Raw genomic sequence first — 15,948 nt, forward strand, 5'->3', positions numbered from 1 at the left:
ATAATAATAATAATAATAGTAGTAGTAGTAGTAGTAGTAATAGTAATAGTAATACTGAGCTATGGCCCTTTCCCATAAAATAGGTCCTCTGCTGGACACTGCTCCCATTCCAAATATTGTGAGGTTTGGAGGGGGTGGGGGTGGGCTTCACCCTGCCCCATTGTTCTCATCACCTCTCACTCCCTGCCGCTGATAATGCAGCCTCCTTATCTCACATTCCAGCACGAGGGCACAGCGACTAGGCCAATTATGGACATCTTGGCTCTGCTGGACCAGGACAAAGCCCTCCCCTCCCCCGCCCATGTAGGCACTGCAGACCCCTTAGTCCCACACTGCACCCAGGAGAGAGCTGCCGCCCCCATCGCCCAGGCCATGTCTTCGGTGAGCTCGTCCTCGTCCTCTTCCACCTTCCGCTCAGAGCACATCAGCACCTACAGCCCTGGGAAGCCTCGCTTCGAACCTCTGCTGGACCCTCCCCATGGGATCTTCGGGGCCGGGAGAGCTCGAGAGTCCTACGGGTACTCAGGTGAGTGAGCCCATCTGGGGGCAGCCAGGGGCACTGATCCCACAGGCTCTGAGCTTGAGCAACAGGAGGCAAGAGTCAGGGTTGGCCCAAGGGAGTGCCAGGTGAATGGACTTTTTGAGTCTTTTGGCTGCCTGACCTTAGGTCAGTGGCTGGGTATCTTTGTTCAAAGGCCACATTCTGGGGAGCCTAATCTACGGCTGCTGATGGGACTGCAGCCAAAGCGTGCAAGGCCATCCTCTCTCTCTCTCTCTCTCTCTCTCTCTCTCTCTCTCTCTCTCTCTCTCGCTCTCTCTCTCTCTCTGTCAACCTCTTTCTCTCTTTTCTCCTCCCTCCCATCCCTTTCTCTCCATCCCACCCCTCCTCTCTGTCTCTGCCAACCAGTGGCGTAGCGTGGGGGTGCAGGGGGGGTGGCCGCACTGGGCGCAACATCTGGGGGGCGCTCGCACTCGCAGCTCTCTGCCCCTAGGGCAGAGGGGGCGCAAATTACTTGCCTTGCCCCGGGTGCTGACAACCCACGCTACGCCACTGCTGCCAACACACACCTCTCTCTCTCTCTCTCTCTCTCTCTCTCTCTCTCTCTCTCTCTCTCTCTCTCTTGCCATATTGCTACCCTTTTTCACCACCCCCTTTCTCTCTCTCTCTCTTTTTCTGCCACCCCCTTTCTCCCTCCCTCCTTCCCTCTCTCCTTCTGCCATCCCCTTCTCTGTCTCTCTCTTTCCCCTCTCCTCTCTCTGCACTTCCATCTTTCTCCTGCTGCGACAGGAACAGGTCCCCCTTCCTGCCAGAACTCTGAAGTGATGGTTTGCCCAGGGCTTTCCCTCTTCCACCTCCCATCACCCCATCCATTTCAGCTTCGCCCCTTCCTATCCCCTCTCTGGCCCTCTTTCTCTCCCTCCAGCCTCCTCTTCACACCCACCCACACCTGTTGTTACAATGGTCAGACCTGTGTTCCAGGGGCCCATGCTCACTCCTCTGCATCTCCTCTGCCTTTGCTTCCCTCCACCCTGCCACAGGCTCACCCCCCTCAGCACACCCTTCTGCTCTGGGCAGCAGCAACGTGATCGCCAGTGGCGACAAGTACCAGGTCATGGCGGACGTCAGTCAGTTTGAGCCTCACGACATCGTGGTGACCACTTATAACTATTGCATTGTCATCCAGGCAGAGAAGGTGAGATGGTCAATGACGGTGGGGGTGGGGGGGCTGGAATCAAAACTGCAGGAGGCATGGTTGCAGGCTGTTGTATGGGCGTAGCCAAGGGGGGACAGATCCACCAAAAAATATTGAAAAGCATCGAAAAGACACACACACACCCAACTCAACAACTTTGGCTGATCCCCTAAGAACAGCTCAACACCTTTGGCTGCCCACCCCCTCTAACAAAAATCCTGGCTACGCCCATGGGCTGATGGGTGGATTTTTGATGAGAAGCAGAGGATATTTTGTTTATTCATTATCCTCTTACTTGTGCAAGAATGCAAACACCTATTTCAGCACAGTTAAAATCGCCATCCATGTGCAGCTTATATTTAGAAGCTTGGGAGACAAGGTTGTATAACCTTCTAGAAAGAACAATTATGATCTGCAAGGAAGCTTAGGCAGATTCGGATCACCTCTCTTCTTATATGTGCAAACCCTCAGACAAAGAAAATCACCCTCAGACTCTTTTAGGCAAAGAAGAAAATATAAGGTTTACTCACTTGTAAGTCTTGCCAGGATTCAACACATACACTATTGAAAATCAAGCAGGCAATAATCCTAAAAGTTACAAAAATCTATAGTCCAGTCTGAAATGGAGTGCACACTTTTGAGGAGAGCTCGCAGATGGCCCATCCCATTGTAGGTTAGAAGAAGAGAGTGCAGCCACAGGAAGAAAAAGATTAAGTCTTCTATTGTTCCCTTTCTTCCCACAGAAGTTAGAGGATGTGACACCATATAGTCTCCTGTTTGTGACTCTGTAGCAGTCATGCATTTGTGGTTTTGGCTGCAAAATTTCCAGCCGTTGCTATAGTTGGGGGGGGGGGTGAGGACAGCCTTGCATGGAAAGACCTTAGCTGGGGAGGGGGTGGGGACATCTGATCTGCATGCAAGAGAGCTAGGAAAATCCTTGGAGAGCCTCTGTCAGTCAGTGTCAACAAGGCATCCCCAAACTGGTGCCTTCCGAATGGTTTGAACGACAACTCCCTTCCACCCAGAACATGGCCGTGCTGGTGCAGATGGGAGTTGAAGTACGAAATTATAGGGGTGGGGGAACCAGATTGGGGAATGCAGGTGCAGACAGTTCTATTACTGAATTGAATGCATGGAAGACCTGGCTTGGGATAAGGCAGTTTCTTACATTTTATCTACTCAAAAGAACCAACAGCTAGAGATGGATGCCGCAGGTTTTCCCTAATTTGCGCACCTTTGAACTTTTTGTCCTGCTTTGGTGCATGATGGTAGGTGCTCCTTTGAAGAACTGAACTTATCTTTTAGCCAGTGTAAGTTTGGTACGTGAGATGTGTAAAATGCAAGAGCTGGTTTGGGGGGGAACGTCTAAGGCAGGGTGTTTTGCTTGCCCCACAGGTGGCCGAAGACGGCACTGTCTCCAACACTTTCACTCACAAGTGCCAGCTCCCGGCAGACATGGATCCTCTGTCCATCAGCTGCTCCCTGAACGATTCCGGCATGTTGGTCATCACTGCCAAGCGACAACTCCTGGCGCCACCTCCTGTCTTTCGCACGGAGGTCAAGCTTTAACAGCGGATTTTGTCACAACCTGGGAAGCAGGGATCCTTCATAAAACTACCTTGCCTTGGGTAGATTTGCCTAGTAGTCTTGTTCTTGATTTGTTTGATTGGCACCTCTGAATAGCCCAATGTCCCACCATACACTGCTGCTGCAGAACCTTGGAACTTCTGCCTGAAATCCATGCTGGGACCCATCCCCATGCACGTCTCTTTTGCTGCAGGGATAAAAACTACCTGTAGACTTAGAACAGTGTGTCTATACTGAGTCAGACTATCTCAGTACTGCCAAGTGACAGGCGGAAGCTGCCCAGGATTTCAGGCACAGAGTTTTCCCCAGCCCTACCTGGAGATGCCAGGAATTGAACCTGCTCCCTTCTGCACGCGAGGCAGATGCTCTACCCCTGAGCTATGGCCCTTCCTTCCTTGGCACTAGATGCAAACTAGGACTCTGGGGCCCTGCTGTGGGACTGGGAGACCCCTGCTACAATTCTGGAAACCACCACAGGAGCTGAAGAAGAGGCCCTTAATCTTGCTCAAACACCTCCCATTTTTCCATCCTTCAATAAAGATCACTTCCTGCCCTGCAAGGTCTCTGCTCCTGACTAGAATTGTCTCAATGTCACCTTCTTCTTGGCTTCTTTCCCTAGCAATTCCCCTCTTTGATAGAATGGGCAAGGATGAAATGGGACCCAGACCTTTATCTATTGCTGGAAGATTAGCTGTGTTGATATTTTTTTTTGCAGCAAAAGCAATAAAAGAGTCTTGTGGCACCTCAAAGACAAATTGGTTAAGTCTCTTCCAAAAATTCTGGAAGGCGTCAGGTTGGGGAGTGCCAAACTTTATCTAACACCCTTGCAGGAAGGGAACTTGGTAACTGGCAGGTCCACCAGGAATGAGCCAGTGGGCCACAATCAGCGCCAGTTACGCCACGTTTTGCAGGACACTTGGGAGAAGATACCCTCAGTCTAGCCCTGCCTGCTCGCCATGGCCTCAGCTGCCCTCTCCTCCTGATCCCAAGCCCCAGACATGTCTTGAAGAAGAGGGCAAGGCACCTGAAGGCTTCCCTCCTGGCCCGCTGGGAGAGAGCAGGAGCAGGTGAAGAGACAGAAGCAATGAAGAGGAAGAGGAGCAGAGCCAGAGGGTTGACAGAGGGGGGCAGAGGGTCCCTGCTGGGGTGCTAGCAGAGGACAGGTGCCAGATCACAGCAGAATGTTAGAGTAGATGGGGCATTGCCCCCCAAACCCCTCTGCCAGCATCCTCTTGTCTACCTCCTTACTTACAACCAGTCGAGGGGATGGCACTGCACACACCTTACATTTGAAGCACATCCAAAGTATATTGCTTCTCCCCAAGAATCCTGGCAGCTGTATTTTCCCCTTTGTTGTTGTTGTTTAGTCGTGTCCAACTCTTCATGACCCAATTCCCAGCCCTCTCAACAAACTGTGCTTCCCGGGATTCTTTGGAGAAGGTCAACACACTTTACATGTGTGTTGAACAGTCTTCATGGTATGAACCTTGTCCAATTGGCATCACAGTGGTACCTCTGGATGCAAACAGGATCCGTTCCAGAGCCCTGTTTGCATCCTGAAGCGAATGCAACCCGTGTCTGCTGCTTCCGTGCATGCACGTGATGTCATTTTTTGCGTCTGCGCATGCCGAGCAGTGAAACCCGGAAGTAACGGGTTCTGTTACTTCCGGGTTGCCGCAGAGCACAACCCGAAAATATTCATCCCGAAGCTACTTCGGCCTGAGGTATGACTGTGTCATCATCATCATCATCATCATTATTTCCCACCATTTTCCCTGTTAAAGACTCAAGTCAGCTTACAGATGCAATAAGAATTTGGCTGGTAGGAGGGTGGAATCAAAAGTAGAATGGTTTGGCTGTGGCTCCATCTGCTTGTGGCCTCCCATCCTCAATGGGCAGCAGCAACCACTGTGCCTGCTGATGCTGTTGTCCCACAGCACACTGCCCATCCCTAGTTCAAGGTGTTGCTTTGGGTGTGTAAGAGAAAGAAAAAGGAAGGAAGGAAAGGGTGGAGGAAAGGGTTAAAGCTGAAGACCCCTCTGTGCCAAAACCATCATGGCATAGGAGTTGTATACTGAGTCAGACCATTGGTCCACCAGGCTCATTATTATCAACACTGCTTGGCCCTCCAAGGCTGTGAAAGAGCTTTCAGGCAGGAGTCCTTCCCAGACCTACCTGGAGATGCCAGAAATTGAACCCAGGACTTTGTGCACCCAAAGCAAATGCTCTAAAGCTAAGCCAGGCCTTTCCCCAAGAGCTCCAAGTAGAAAGCAGGAGAGCTCAGAGAGGCTAGCTAAAAAAAGAGCTACTTGACCTCTGCGCGGGGCTTTTCAGCGCTTGCCCAGCTCCAAAAGAATTGCCCAGTTTTGACCTTGCTGCACCCACATACATTGCCACAGGGGCAGGCAGCATTTCTACCCCTCCTTCCATTGGCCCCAGTCTAAACCCATGCCAAGAGACCCGAAATAGTTTTATTTCTCCGCAGCTGACCAGCCCGCCGCCTCCACCCCACCGAAAGCTCTTTTGAAAGGACCAGCACAACTTTGGCAGAGGAGGAGCTGCTGGCACTCGCTGACTGCCTCGTTCTTTTCTCTCCCTCTTTTTTTTCCGGAGGAGATGCCAGCTGCTCATTACATCTCTATAGCACAGTAGTTTTATTTCCGTTTCCCTCTCTATTCCAAGCCCCAGGATCCCTGGCTCAGCATTCTTTTGCGCAGCTCCCGGAAGGCCAGCTCAGACTCTTTATTGACTGGGCTGTGTGTGTGTGTGTGTGTGTGTGTTTCTGGCAATAAAATAAAGGCAGAGGGGGGGAGAGAGCTGCTGGAGTTGGCAGGAGGAGATGAGTTCTGCAAGATCTGAGCTCGAGGGCAGAATCCTAGCTTCCCAGAATCCTTCAGTGACGAATGCAGGCCAATTCCTATGTGGCACACTTCCCCATGGAAAACACAGGCCTGGTTCTCTAGCACAGAATCCAGCTGCCAGGGGCAAGAGAGATGGTGGCAGCAATGAGGTTGTGCTTTCACCTTTTAAGAAAAATCCAGGCGAGACAGCAGCCCATAAGAAAATGTTAAAAGTGTGCCAAGGGATGGGGTGAGGACTTCCGTGTGTGCTACTTAGCTCTGTGTCGCATGAAGCTGCCTTCTACCAAGCTGGGATAGCTCACTCGGCAGAGCATGTGACTCTTAATCTCAGGGTCATGGGTTCAAGCCCTACTTTGGCCAAAAAGATTTCTGCATTTCAAGGGGTTGGACTAAATGACCCTTGCGGGTACCTTCCAACTTACAATTCACATAGGGCCGGCCCTATTGTTAGACAAAAGGAGGTGGCTGCCTCAGGCAGCAGCGTGGTCAAGTTGCTTGGAGACATTTCAGGCACATTGCCTTCGCCGTGGCTAATCACCTTTGACAGCTGAATTTGTCCTATCCCCTTCTAAACCCAGCCAGCTTGGCAGCCCCTGCAACCAGTTGTGGCGGGGAGTTCCGCAGTTCAAGCAGGGTCGCCATTTCTCTGCTGGGCTTCTGTGAATGACCTCAGTTGGGACTGAACTCCGCATGCAAACCATGAAGGATAGCCCCTCCCTGCCTTCTCAAAGCATCGCAGAATTGTAGCGTTGCAAAGGGTCATCTAGAGTAGTCCTAACTTTGCAACGCAGAAACCCCAGTTAAAGAATCGCTGACAGCTGGCTATCCAACCTCTCATTGAAGGAGATTCTATCCCCTTCCTGGGTAGTCCGGTCTGTTTGTTTGCTTTTGCCTGCAGAAGCATCTCCCCTTCGTGCAGCAGCTCTGGGCACCCGCGTACTGGTCCAGGCGCCTCCATCCCTCTGCCTCCCTCGTTTTTCCTCCTCCTGCAACGCGACACTCATCACGCGGCGAAAAACGCCTTTCCGGGGGCCGAGGCGAGCCCTGCGCAACAGCTCCGGAGCGCGCCAGCTGCCGCCGGCGGGCAAAGAGGTCGGAGGGTCGCGGGTCTTGCAGCAAGCTCGGCCCGCTGCAGCAGCCACACGGCCGCCCTGGCGCGCCGCCGCCGCCGCGCGTCCTGACGAGCGTGGCTGCAGCCCCAGGGAGAGCTTCTCCTTCGGTGTCAGCGGAGAGAGGCGGCCGGGAGGGGAAGCGGCGGCAGAGCACGGCGATCGGCGGGAAGCAGCTGGAGCCAGGAGGCGGCGCTGGTGGCAGTGTGGGAGAGGAGGTGGAAGGGCAGGCCAATGCAAGGGGGAGGCTGCAGCGAAGTTTCATGAACTAGGAACCCCGAAATTTCGAATCCCCTCCAAACTGGCGCCAAGGATTCGTCGTCGTTTTGTAGCGCGAGCGTTATGCCAGGCACCCCAAAACTGAGTAATCGAAACGACTACAAAACTTTGGCACAGGTTTGGAGGGGACCCAAAATTTCGGCGTTAAGGAGGCTCTCCGGAGAGACCAGGGTGGGCTCGTTGGCGGAGGAGGGAGGGTAGGTTTTCCTCAGGACCTGCAGCAGGGGAGCAAATGTTTAAACCGCCCCCCCCCCGCACAAACACACACACTCCACCCCTATTGTGGTCGCAATTCACCATCAGTCCCTTCTCTCTTCCCCCAACCTCTGGTGCCATGTGCATTTCTAAAAACCTGCAGGTTAAATTCAAAGGTGGGTGGGTTTATTGCCAAAATAGCCTACTTAGAATCTTCTTTGCGTGTGGCTAAGTATTAGGGAATTCCAGGTTAAGGCTCCACAAGCCAGAGTTGAGGACACAGGGATTTCCACATAGGGCAAGTTCTGGGTGTGAAGCACTGGCATGTGGCACCCCCAAGACACTATTGGTCTCTTCTTTGCAATCTGCCAGAGCCTGTATTCTCATGCAATGGTGTGTGATATCTAAAATAAGGCAATCAAAACTGACTGCTTCTGATTGCTAGAGAAGCACACACACGGAGGAAGTTGGATCTCCCAGGGTCTACAGGAAATTCTCTGAGAGTGCCACTCCCACTGTGCCCAGCCAGGTAAGGGGGCACAACCCATGGAAGCTGTGCATGTCCCCAGCCTGCTCTCTCTCTGATCCCTGCTATGTGATCTCTTCAATGCTTCATCATTGACTAGGGATGCAGGATGCGTGCTGAGTCACAGCTCAGACTCCAATCCTAATCTAAACTATGTCTGTACAGCCGCACCTTGGTTGTCGAACGCTGTTTTGGCTCCCAAACGGCACAAACCCGGAAGTGAGTGTTCTGGTTTGCATGTGTTTTTCGGAAGCCGGACGTCCGATGCGGCTTCCGATTGAGTGCAGGAAGCTCCTGCAGCCAATCGGAAGCTGCGCCTTGGTTTTCAAACCTTTCCGGGAGTCAGACAGACTCCCGGAACAGATTAAGTTTGACAGCCAAGGTACGACTGTGGTTCTGTTTTAAGCCTGCCTCAAGACTGCTACTGTGAAAGCTGGTGAGTAAACTGATCTTTACTTAGCAAGAAGAGTGTTTTGCGTGTTTATTGTTTTAAGGGAGAGGAACAGGGGAAATAACAGGAAATCCAGTCTGCAGTAAAGCATCCTGGATTACTTAAATGAAAAGGCTAAAGCTTCCTTGTTTTTGCTGACAAAGGGATGCACCCTGCTGAACTCACAAACGCAAAGAGGGCTAATATCTAAGAAATATATCCTCCTAGTTCCTATACACATCCCTACAAGGGGAAGTCCCTAACTCACCGAGGGCTTGAGACCCATTGTCTGTCTTCAGCTAGTTTAGCTAGCCAGTCAAAGCCATTCCTAGGGCAGGGCCGCTGCCGCATGCTGACAGCTGAGTGCAGTGTGGGGAGCAAAGGTGGGCAAACTGCCCCAGAAGCAGCACGACATGCCCCTCACCAGAGGTACTACCCCTCCCCTAACGCCCCATAAGTACCACGTGGCTTACACAAGACAACAGACACTCATTAGTTTGTTTTATTTCATAGCTCTATTTGCAATCTCTCTTCTTCTTTTTATTAAATTAATATAAAAAACCCCTCTGTATTTACATGTCAGGTACCAACCCCACTCACCGCTCCTCACCTCTGGATTCAAGAATGGGGTGTGGGCGCCAGAGAGGGGGGGTGGGGAAAGTAAAGCAGTTCAGAGTCCTTCTTGGGGGGCAGTGGGGAAGAGAGGGAGGAAGAGGCTCCCAAAGGCTCAGTAGCTCGAGATCCAGTGTGTTCACCCATGTAAAAATCATTAATAAAAGCGAGGGAAAGCCTATCCGTTGTATCAAGGATGGAGAACTCTCCAGCAGCCCCAGGCAGTGTGGCCAATGGTCAGGGGTGGTGGCAGTTGTAGTCCAGCAACTTTGGGGAGGGGGGACACAGCCCCCCCACTCCTGCATTGTTTTCACATTCGGACGTCCCTAAGTTGGAGACCCAGGACTCACCGACTGGACTGCAAATGGGTGTGGAGTGGCAGTGAGGGAGCAGAGGTAAGCAAAAAAGGAAAAGGCAGGTGATAATGGCCTGGACAACTGGATTTTGGGCCTAGTCCTACTTGCAGGAGTGGCTCCTTCCAGTGTCTTATGCCCCCCACTCCTCAGGTTAAGAGTGACCTGTGCAAAGAAGCAGAGGTGGACCAAGTGGGGTTTGAACACCTCAGCTCACAATTTCCTTGGTCCTATCTGACTGGATCCCATTTTAAGGTAGAGGTGGGGCCAATGGAAAGGTAGGAGGGGGTGTGTTTACTTATTTTGTGTGTGCGCATTTGTAAAACCGATGCCCTCTTACCCACAAACATCTTGAGGAAGCCCTGAGACTAATGGCAGCGTGGGAGGGACTGCAGGGGTGTACGAGCGAAAACAGGACCCCAACAGTGGCACAGGTGTGACTTCAACATCAGGCAAGGCGCAGGATGAAGGACTTGCCGTTCTCAGACATCTAGGTCCCACTGAGCTGTGGGCTGACGAGAGGAGCAGGATCCTCTCACTCGGCTCCGAATTTGTTCTGCCGCCTCCTCTCCTCCAGAGCAAGAACGGGTCAGGGACGGGCTTGCGGCTTCGTGCCCGGTGAGGCCTTGAAGCTGCTCTGGTTTTCTGGCCGAGAGGCCTTTTCGCAAGTCTCTCGGGGCAGTAGTGGGTCCCCGGGTTGGAACGCTAAGCGAAGGACCCTGGGAAGACTCTGGCCGGAACTAAACGGCCGTGGAGTGGCGATGCTGGCGTCTCTGCCAACCGGTTAGCAAGACTCCCTCCGCCGTCACTGGCATTTCTCGTCACTCTCCGAAGGGCTGGACTCGCGGGGGATGGAGTGCCTGTTTCGCCGGTCCCACAGCTGGTGGATTTCTGTGGCCTCTGTCTCACTGCTGCTAGTCGTGCTGTCCCGGAAGCTGGCCAATGGGGGCCGCACCTTCACCCCCTTGGCGGTTACCGAGCCTTCAATGGCTTTTCGCAACTGGAGAAAGAGAGAAAGAGGAGGGAAAGGGAGGGAGAGATTGATTTATTTACTATTTATTTACGACATTTATATCCCACATTTTTTTCTCCAACCAGGTAATAGGAGCGAGCCAGCAATAAATCACACTGAACAAGCTGGTGTTAACTCTTTATTAGCAGAACCAGGATTTGCACAGGCGTGTCAGGCCTAATGAGCACAGCAACTTGTATCTCCCAGGTTTGGCTTCATGGATTGATTGGCTGCTGAGACTGAAGGTCCCTGCCTCGCCACGGCTACCTTTTGCTCCATCCCAGTTATTGCCAACAAACCACTGGGGTGATGCTACCCTCAGGCATCTGGGGTGGATTAGACGGCAGACCCCCTTCCACTGTGTGTGTGTGTTGGAGGGGGCCCATGCATGTTAGGACTGAAAGGAAGTCCTCTTAAGCTTTCCCACCCCCAGACTGAGTACTCACCTCCTTGAGGGACACCATGCCAATGAGGCGCCCGATGCTGGTGACATAGGCGTGGTCCACCCCCAGGAGAGAGAATATGGTGTGCGTCTGGAAGAGCCAAAAGCAAAATCAGCAGCAATCACTCACATACTCCTTTGCTTCACCATCTCAGTATCTAGGACTGAACCAAAATTCTGTGACTCCTGCCCTGACAAAGCATCCGGGCTAGGCTACTGCAATGCGCTCCACATGAGACAGCCCTTGAAGAAACTTCAACTGGTACAGAACATAGCCACCTGGAAGCACCTGGAGGTGATTCTCTTGGAAGACATTACATTCTACTTCTGTAGCACTCGGGTCCTGCCTGCAGAATTTCCACAGGCATCCAGTTGTGAGGAGAGGATGTTGGACTAAATGGACCTTTGGCATTGGTTACATGCATGTTTCTTTCTTTCTTTCTTTCTTTCTTTCTTTCTTTCTTTCTTTCTTTCTTTCTTTCTTTCTTTCTTTCTTTTTACTTTTCAAGTTTATACATTTCACTAATTTTACAATCATTTTGACATTTCAAAGCTTGACTTCCTTCCCCCTCTTTCTGCGGTTCCTTAAATTTATTTTTAATATCTTCTGCATATCCAAGTTAACTTAATTTGCTCATCTTCTTTAAATATATACTCTTATGAAACTGCACATTATTACAATAATCCTGCCAAAGTTCTTATCTGTTTACAATTTATCTGTAAATATTCAATAAACCATTTCCATTCTTTTATAAAAAGTTTGTTATCTTGATTTCTTACTCTTCTGGTAAGTTTCAGCAATTACCTGCATGCTTTCTGGCCCAACTACAAGTATTGGTGCTAATTCCCCCACCCCCCCTTTACACACACATACACACACACACACACACACACACACACACACTATCCGATTTACAATCGTTTAAATTTGGACTCCCCTCCCCCCAGGAAAAGGCAAGGGGTGAGGAGGTGACTAAGCCATCTCTCACCTCCTCACCCCTTGCCTTTTCCTGTAAGACCTATTGCAGTCGTTAAGAGTCGTCAACAGGCTCATCTCAGCTATCTGCCAATCTCCGATTCCCACCACCCTTCTGAGTAATACCCCTCCCCACCTTCTCAATATATAGAAGGATCTGGCAACTTCTGTTTCAGTGTATCTGAAGAAGTGTGCATGCACACGAAAGCTTATACCAAGAACTAACTTAGTTGGTCTTTAAGGTGCTACAGGAAGGAATTTTTTTATTTGGACTATGGCAGACCAACACGGCTACCCATCTATTATTGTATACCTTATCTTCTCCACAGTACTTTCAAACATATATTTTAATGCTGTTCTTACTCTAAAGCCACTTGCATTTCAACATATTTACAATAGTGGCTTTTTTAAAAAATCTACAAACGTCCTCCAATCCTCCTTGAATTCTGCCTCATCTTGGTTTCTAATTTTGCATATTGGTGTTTACTTTAGAGGCCTAAACTGGGTTTCGGGGCAGGTTATTTGAAAACCGGTCTGCTTCTGTGTGAACCTGTCTGGGCCTTAAAGGCCCTGTTTGTGGCCTGCCCTTAAGAGCAAATCAAGAAACAGTGTCTTCTCAGTGGTGGCTCTAAGTTTGTGCAACTCCCAACGGATATACATTTTGTCATGTCAGTTTTGCCATTCAAAGGGGTTTCCAGTTGCTTCAGCTGCTTTTACATGAGCGCTCTGCTGCGCTGTGAAATGTTTTCAAACTGTTGTTTTGATGGTTTAGTTTTATTGGAGCAATGCGCTTTGGTTTTCCTGTTTTATTTATGCATGCAAGCTGCCTTGGGAAGGCTTTGCCTAGGCAGGCAACACAGAAAAATTTAACAAGCAAATAACCACCAGCACCAGAACAGGGCTCCCCAGCAAGTCATATTTCTGAATCATTGACAAGGACCCATCCCTCCAAGGCTCAGGCATTCCTCACCCTCCCCACCCCAGCCAACTCTTGCCTCTTGAGCCTAGCATCATGGGGAATTTCTCAGCTATACCCTGGATTGTGTCATGTTCTGCACATGTGTGTGTGTATATCTATCATCTATCTATCTATCTATCTATCTATCTATCTATCTATCTATCTCTATATCATCTATCTATCTATCTATCTATCTATCTATCATCTATCATCTATCTATCTATCTATCTATCTATCTATCTATCTATCTATCTATCTATCATCTATCTATCTATCTATCTATCTATCTATCTATCTATCTATCTATCATCTATCTATATCTATCTATCTATCATCTATCTATCTATCTATCTATCTATCTATCTATCTATTTATCTATCTATCTATCTCTATCTATCTCTATCTATCATCTATCTATCTATCTATCTATCTATCTATCTATCTATCTATCATCTATCTATATCTATCTATCATCTATCTATCTATCTATCTATCTATCTATCTATCTATCTATCATCTATCTATCATCATCATCTATCTATCATCTATCTATCTATCTATCTATCTATCTATCATCTATCTATCTATCTATCTATCTATCTATCTATCTATCATCTATCTATCTATCTATCTATCTATCTATCTATCTATCTATATCTATCTACATATTGCACATCTTTTTCTAGCTGTGCACCATTTATCACCTGGAGAAAGGAGGTCTGTATGGAGCTACACATTCATAGGAGCATTTTGTCGTGCCCCTTCTGAAATCTTATTCAGGCCAAGCCTCCCTGGACCTCAGACACCTTGCAAGGAAATGTTCTAAGCCATTTTCATAGCCACTAGGGCTAGTAACTTTTTTTTAAAAAAAAAGAACAGGAAAATGGAGGTTTTCAGGATGCTGAATTCGGTAGAGTGAATTCAGCACTCGTGTGGTATGCTTGCAGAATCAGAGTGCACACACGCAATGTACACACACCTTGTGCAAAGAAGTGCGTTCCACCAACTGGAAGGGTGCTGGGTCAATCTTGCTGTTGTTGAAGTTGACAAACTGCTCTAGCTGCTGCTCCTCCCATTCCAGGATCTGAAAGGCGGCAAATCAAGTTAGCGTGTCTGCCAGGAGGAGCCTGTAGCTGCCAGGCTTGTAAGCCAGACCAGATTCTGTTCATTACATTTTATATATACCCCTCCTTTTCATCCAAGGAAACCACCCAGCCCATCTCTCTGCTGCTGTTTGCTAGAGAATGGTGCTCAGTGCTCAGGAGCACTGCAGCTGTTCCTGCAGTCAGCATGCAGCCGCAATGGCCAGCAGCCATGAACAGGAGCATGACTTTTTAAGTCTTGCCACGGTGGGGGTCACCACCACCTAGAATCATAGAAGTGTAGAGTCGGAAGGGACCCCGAGGGCCATCTAATCCAACCCCCTGCAATGCATTGACCTTTCATGGGCTAATGGGATGCGTGACCTTTATGGCAAGTGGTGGGCAGAGCCAGAGGCGAAAGTGGGCAGGGCTAGAGACAAAAGAGGCTCTTGCATATAGAAGGTTCACACTTCAGCAGCACAAAAGCCAGGCATTTCTGCACACAAACCTGAACACATCTCTCTCTGTGTGTCCATATAGGCAAGCAAGAGGCAGTTTAAGGACACGTTCCAGCCTGGCAAAGGCATTCAAGGAGGATATGGACTAGGACTGGCAAGGGTTGTGGCCTGGGGAAGAGTCTCAGTGGCCAGAAAGAGATGCTTGGGGCCGCATTCAGGGTGTGGACCTGAGGTTCCTCATGCCCTGGCTGCACAGTGAAGAAGCAATTCCTTCTGTGTCTGGCAGGAATCACCCGCTGTTCAACTTCATTTGGGTGGCCCTCAGTTCTGGTATTAGCCCACAAGATCCCAACCACAATGTTGAACAGCGGGGAGCAGGAGAAAGCCAAACGCCAACAGGGTCAGGGGGCTGGCAGGATGCTGATGAGGGTGCACCGGGGGAAGGCGGGCTGGAGTCTGACTCAGGAGAGGGGGGCAGTGATTTGTGGGGACCAGCCAGGAGCCCAGAGTCAGAGCCAAAGGAAGCTTGAGAGCTGGAGGGTGGATCACTGGAGGAAGACGAGGTAGAGGCAGTTCAGGCAAGTGAAGGGCTGGGTGCTTCCCCACATTCTCCCACACCACTGTGTCCCAGAACCAGGAGGGGATCAAAGAGGGAAGAGCAGAGGACGCTTCCAGGCAGGCATAGTCTCTGGCTGCATGCACACGGCACATCTGGGGAAGATACTTAAGCTGCTGGAGGAGGAGTGACACTGGTTGCTGCAACTGCACCATAGAGCTCAGACCTGAGAATAGCTGCCTAGACACTAGGCTACTGTGCATGGGTATTTGGAGCCATGGAAACCACGGTAAGTGTCCACTTTTAACAGTCACATCTGCCATGTGATTTCCTTTGGCTGGGGAGTGAAAACTAGAGCCAGTGACTGACCCAGGTAAATCGAGCCAGCCAAGCTGTATGCTATATGCCATCTTTTGGAATGTTGGGGTTTTGCGGTTATTTTCTCTAGGGGCACAAGGAGTTAGCCCTCCAAGAGGGCAAAAGTCAGGGCGCAGCACAATTTCAACATCATCCAACTGCTCTGTACTATAGGGAGGCCTCTTTGCTTGTCTGGGCCTGTGAATGATGGGTACTCACCTCTGCAGGGGTCATTTCGCCAGCTACTTCATATTCATCCTACAAGGAGGGAGAAAAGGAGCCGCATTTGTCAATGCCACCCTGGGAAGGTATTGGGGAGGAGCTGAGCAAGGAAAACAGAGAGATGGAGACGGAGCAGGGAGTGAATTTGACCCCAGAAGAATACAAGGCTCTTAACAGTCCAGAATTGGAGCCCAAGGTGTGAAAAATTCTGGGCATCCAGGGGTAGCAGGTAGCAAAGA

The 15,948-nt window shown here is 50.1% G+C and overlaps 2 protein-coding genes across 3 annotated transcripts in view; one reads left to right on the forward strand and one right to left on the reverse strand.

Annotated features, from left to right (window-relative positions):
• Positions 1-234: 234 nt before the first annotated feature.
• On the forward strand, positions 235-3,338 carry LOC308586479 (alpha-crystallin B chain-like). The gene is made up of 3 exons (XM_081193125.1): positions 235-526; positions 1,540-1,694; positions 3,090-3,338. Exons 1-3 carry the CDS (start codon positions 250-252, stop codon positions 3,261-3,263), a joined length of 606 nt encoding a protein of 201 aa, XP_081049251.1. The 5' UTR covers positions 235-249; the 3' UTR covers positions 3,264-3,338.
• Positions 3,339-9,177: 5,839 nt separating this feature from the next.
• CLCN2 (chloride voltage-gated channel 2) overlaps positions 9,178-15,948 on the reverse strand; it is an 86,832-nt gene continuing 80,061 nt past the window's right edge. For both annotated transcript variants that reach the window (XM_081190060.1, XM_081190059.1), the window contains 4 exons: positions 15,707-15,745; positions 14,014-14,118; positions 11,105-11,191; positions 9,178-10,646 (listed from right to left, as the gene is read on the reverse strand). In XM_081190060.1, the coding sequence (XP_081046186.1) occupies positions 10,452-10,646; positions 11,105-11,191; positions 14,014-14,118; positions 15,707-15,745 (426 nt within the window). In that variant the 3' untranslated portion in view covers positions 9,178-10,451. The remainder of the gene's footprint in view (positions 10,647-11,104; positions 11,192-14,013; positions 14,119-15,706; positions 15,746-15,948) is intronic.

This window comes from Podarcis bocagei (genome assembly GCF_964188305.1).
Source record: "Podarcis bocagei genome assembly, chromosome: 4".
NCBI lineage: Eukaryota > Metazoa > Chordata > Lepidosauria > Squamata > Lacertidae > Podarcis > Podarcis bocagei.

What these genes read in the sequence shown, in the direction of transcription:
- LOC308586479 (XM_081193125.1), top strand. Translation starts at nt 250, where the DNA reads ATGGACATCTTGGCTCTGCTGGACCAGGACAAAGCCCTCCCCTCCCCC. An exon ending in AGAGTCCTACGGGTACTCAG is followed by an intron (nt 527 to 1,539) that starts GTGAGTGAGCCC and finishes ACCCTGCCACAG; the next exon opens with GCTCACCCCCCTCAGCACAC. An exon ending in TTGTCATCCAGGCAGAGAAG is followed by an intron (nt 1,695 to 3,089) that starts GTGAGATGGTCA and finishes CTTGCCCCACAG; the next exon opens with GTGGCCGAAGACGGCACTGT.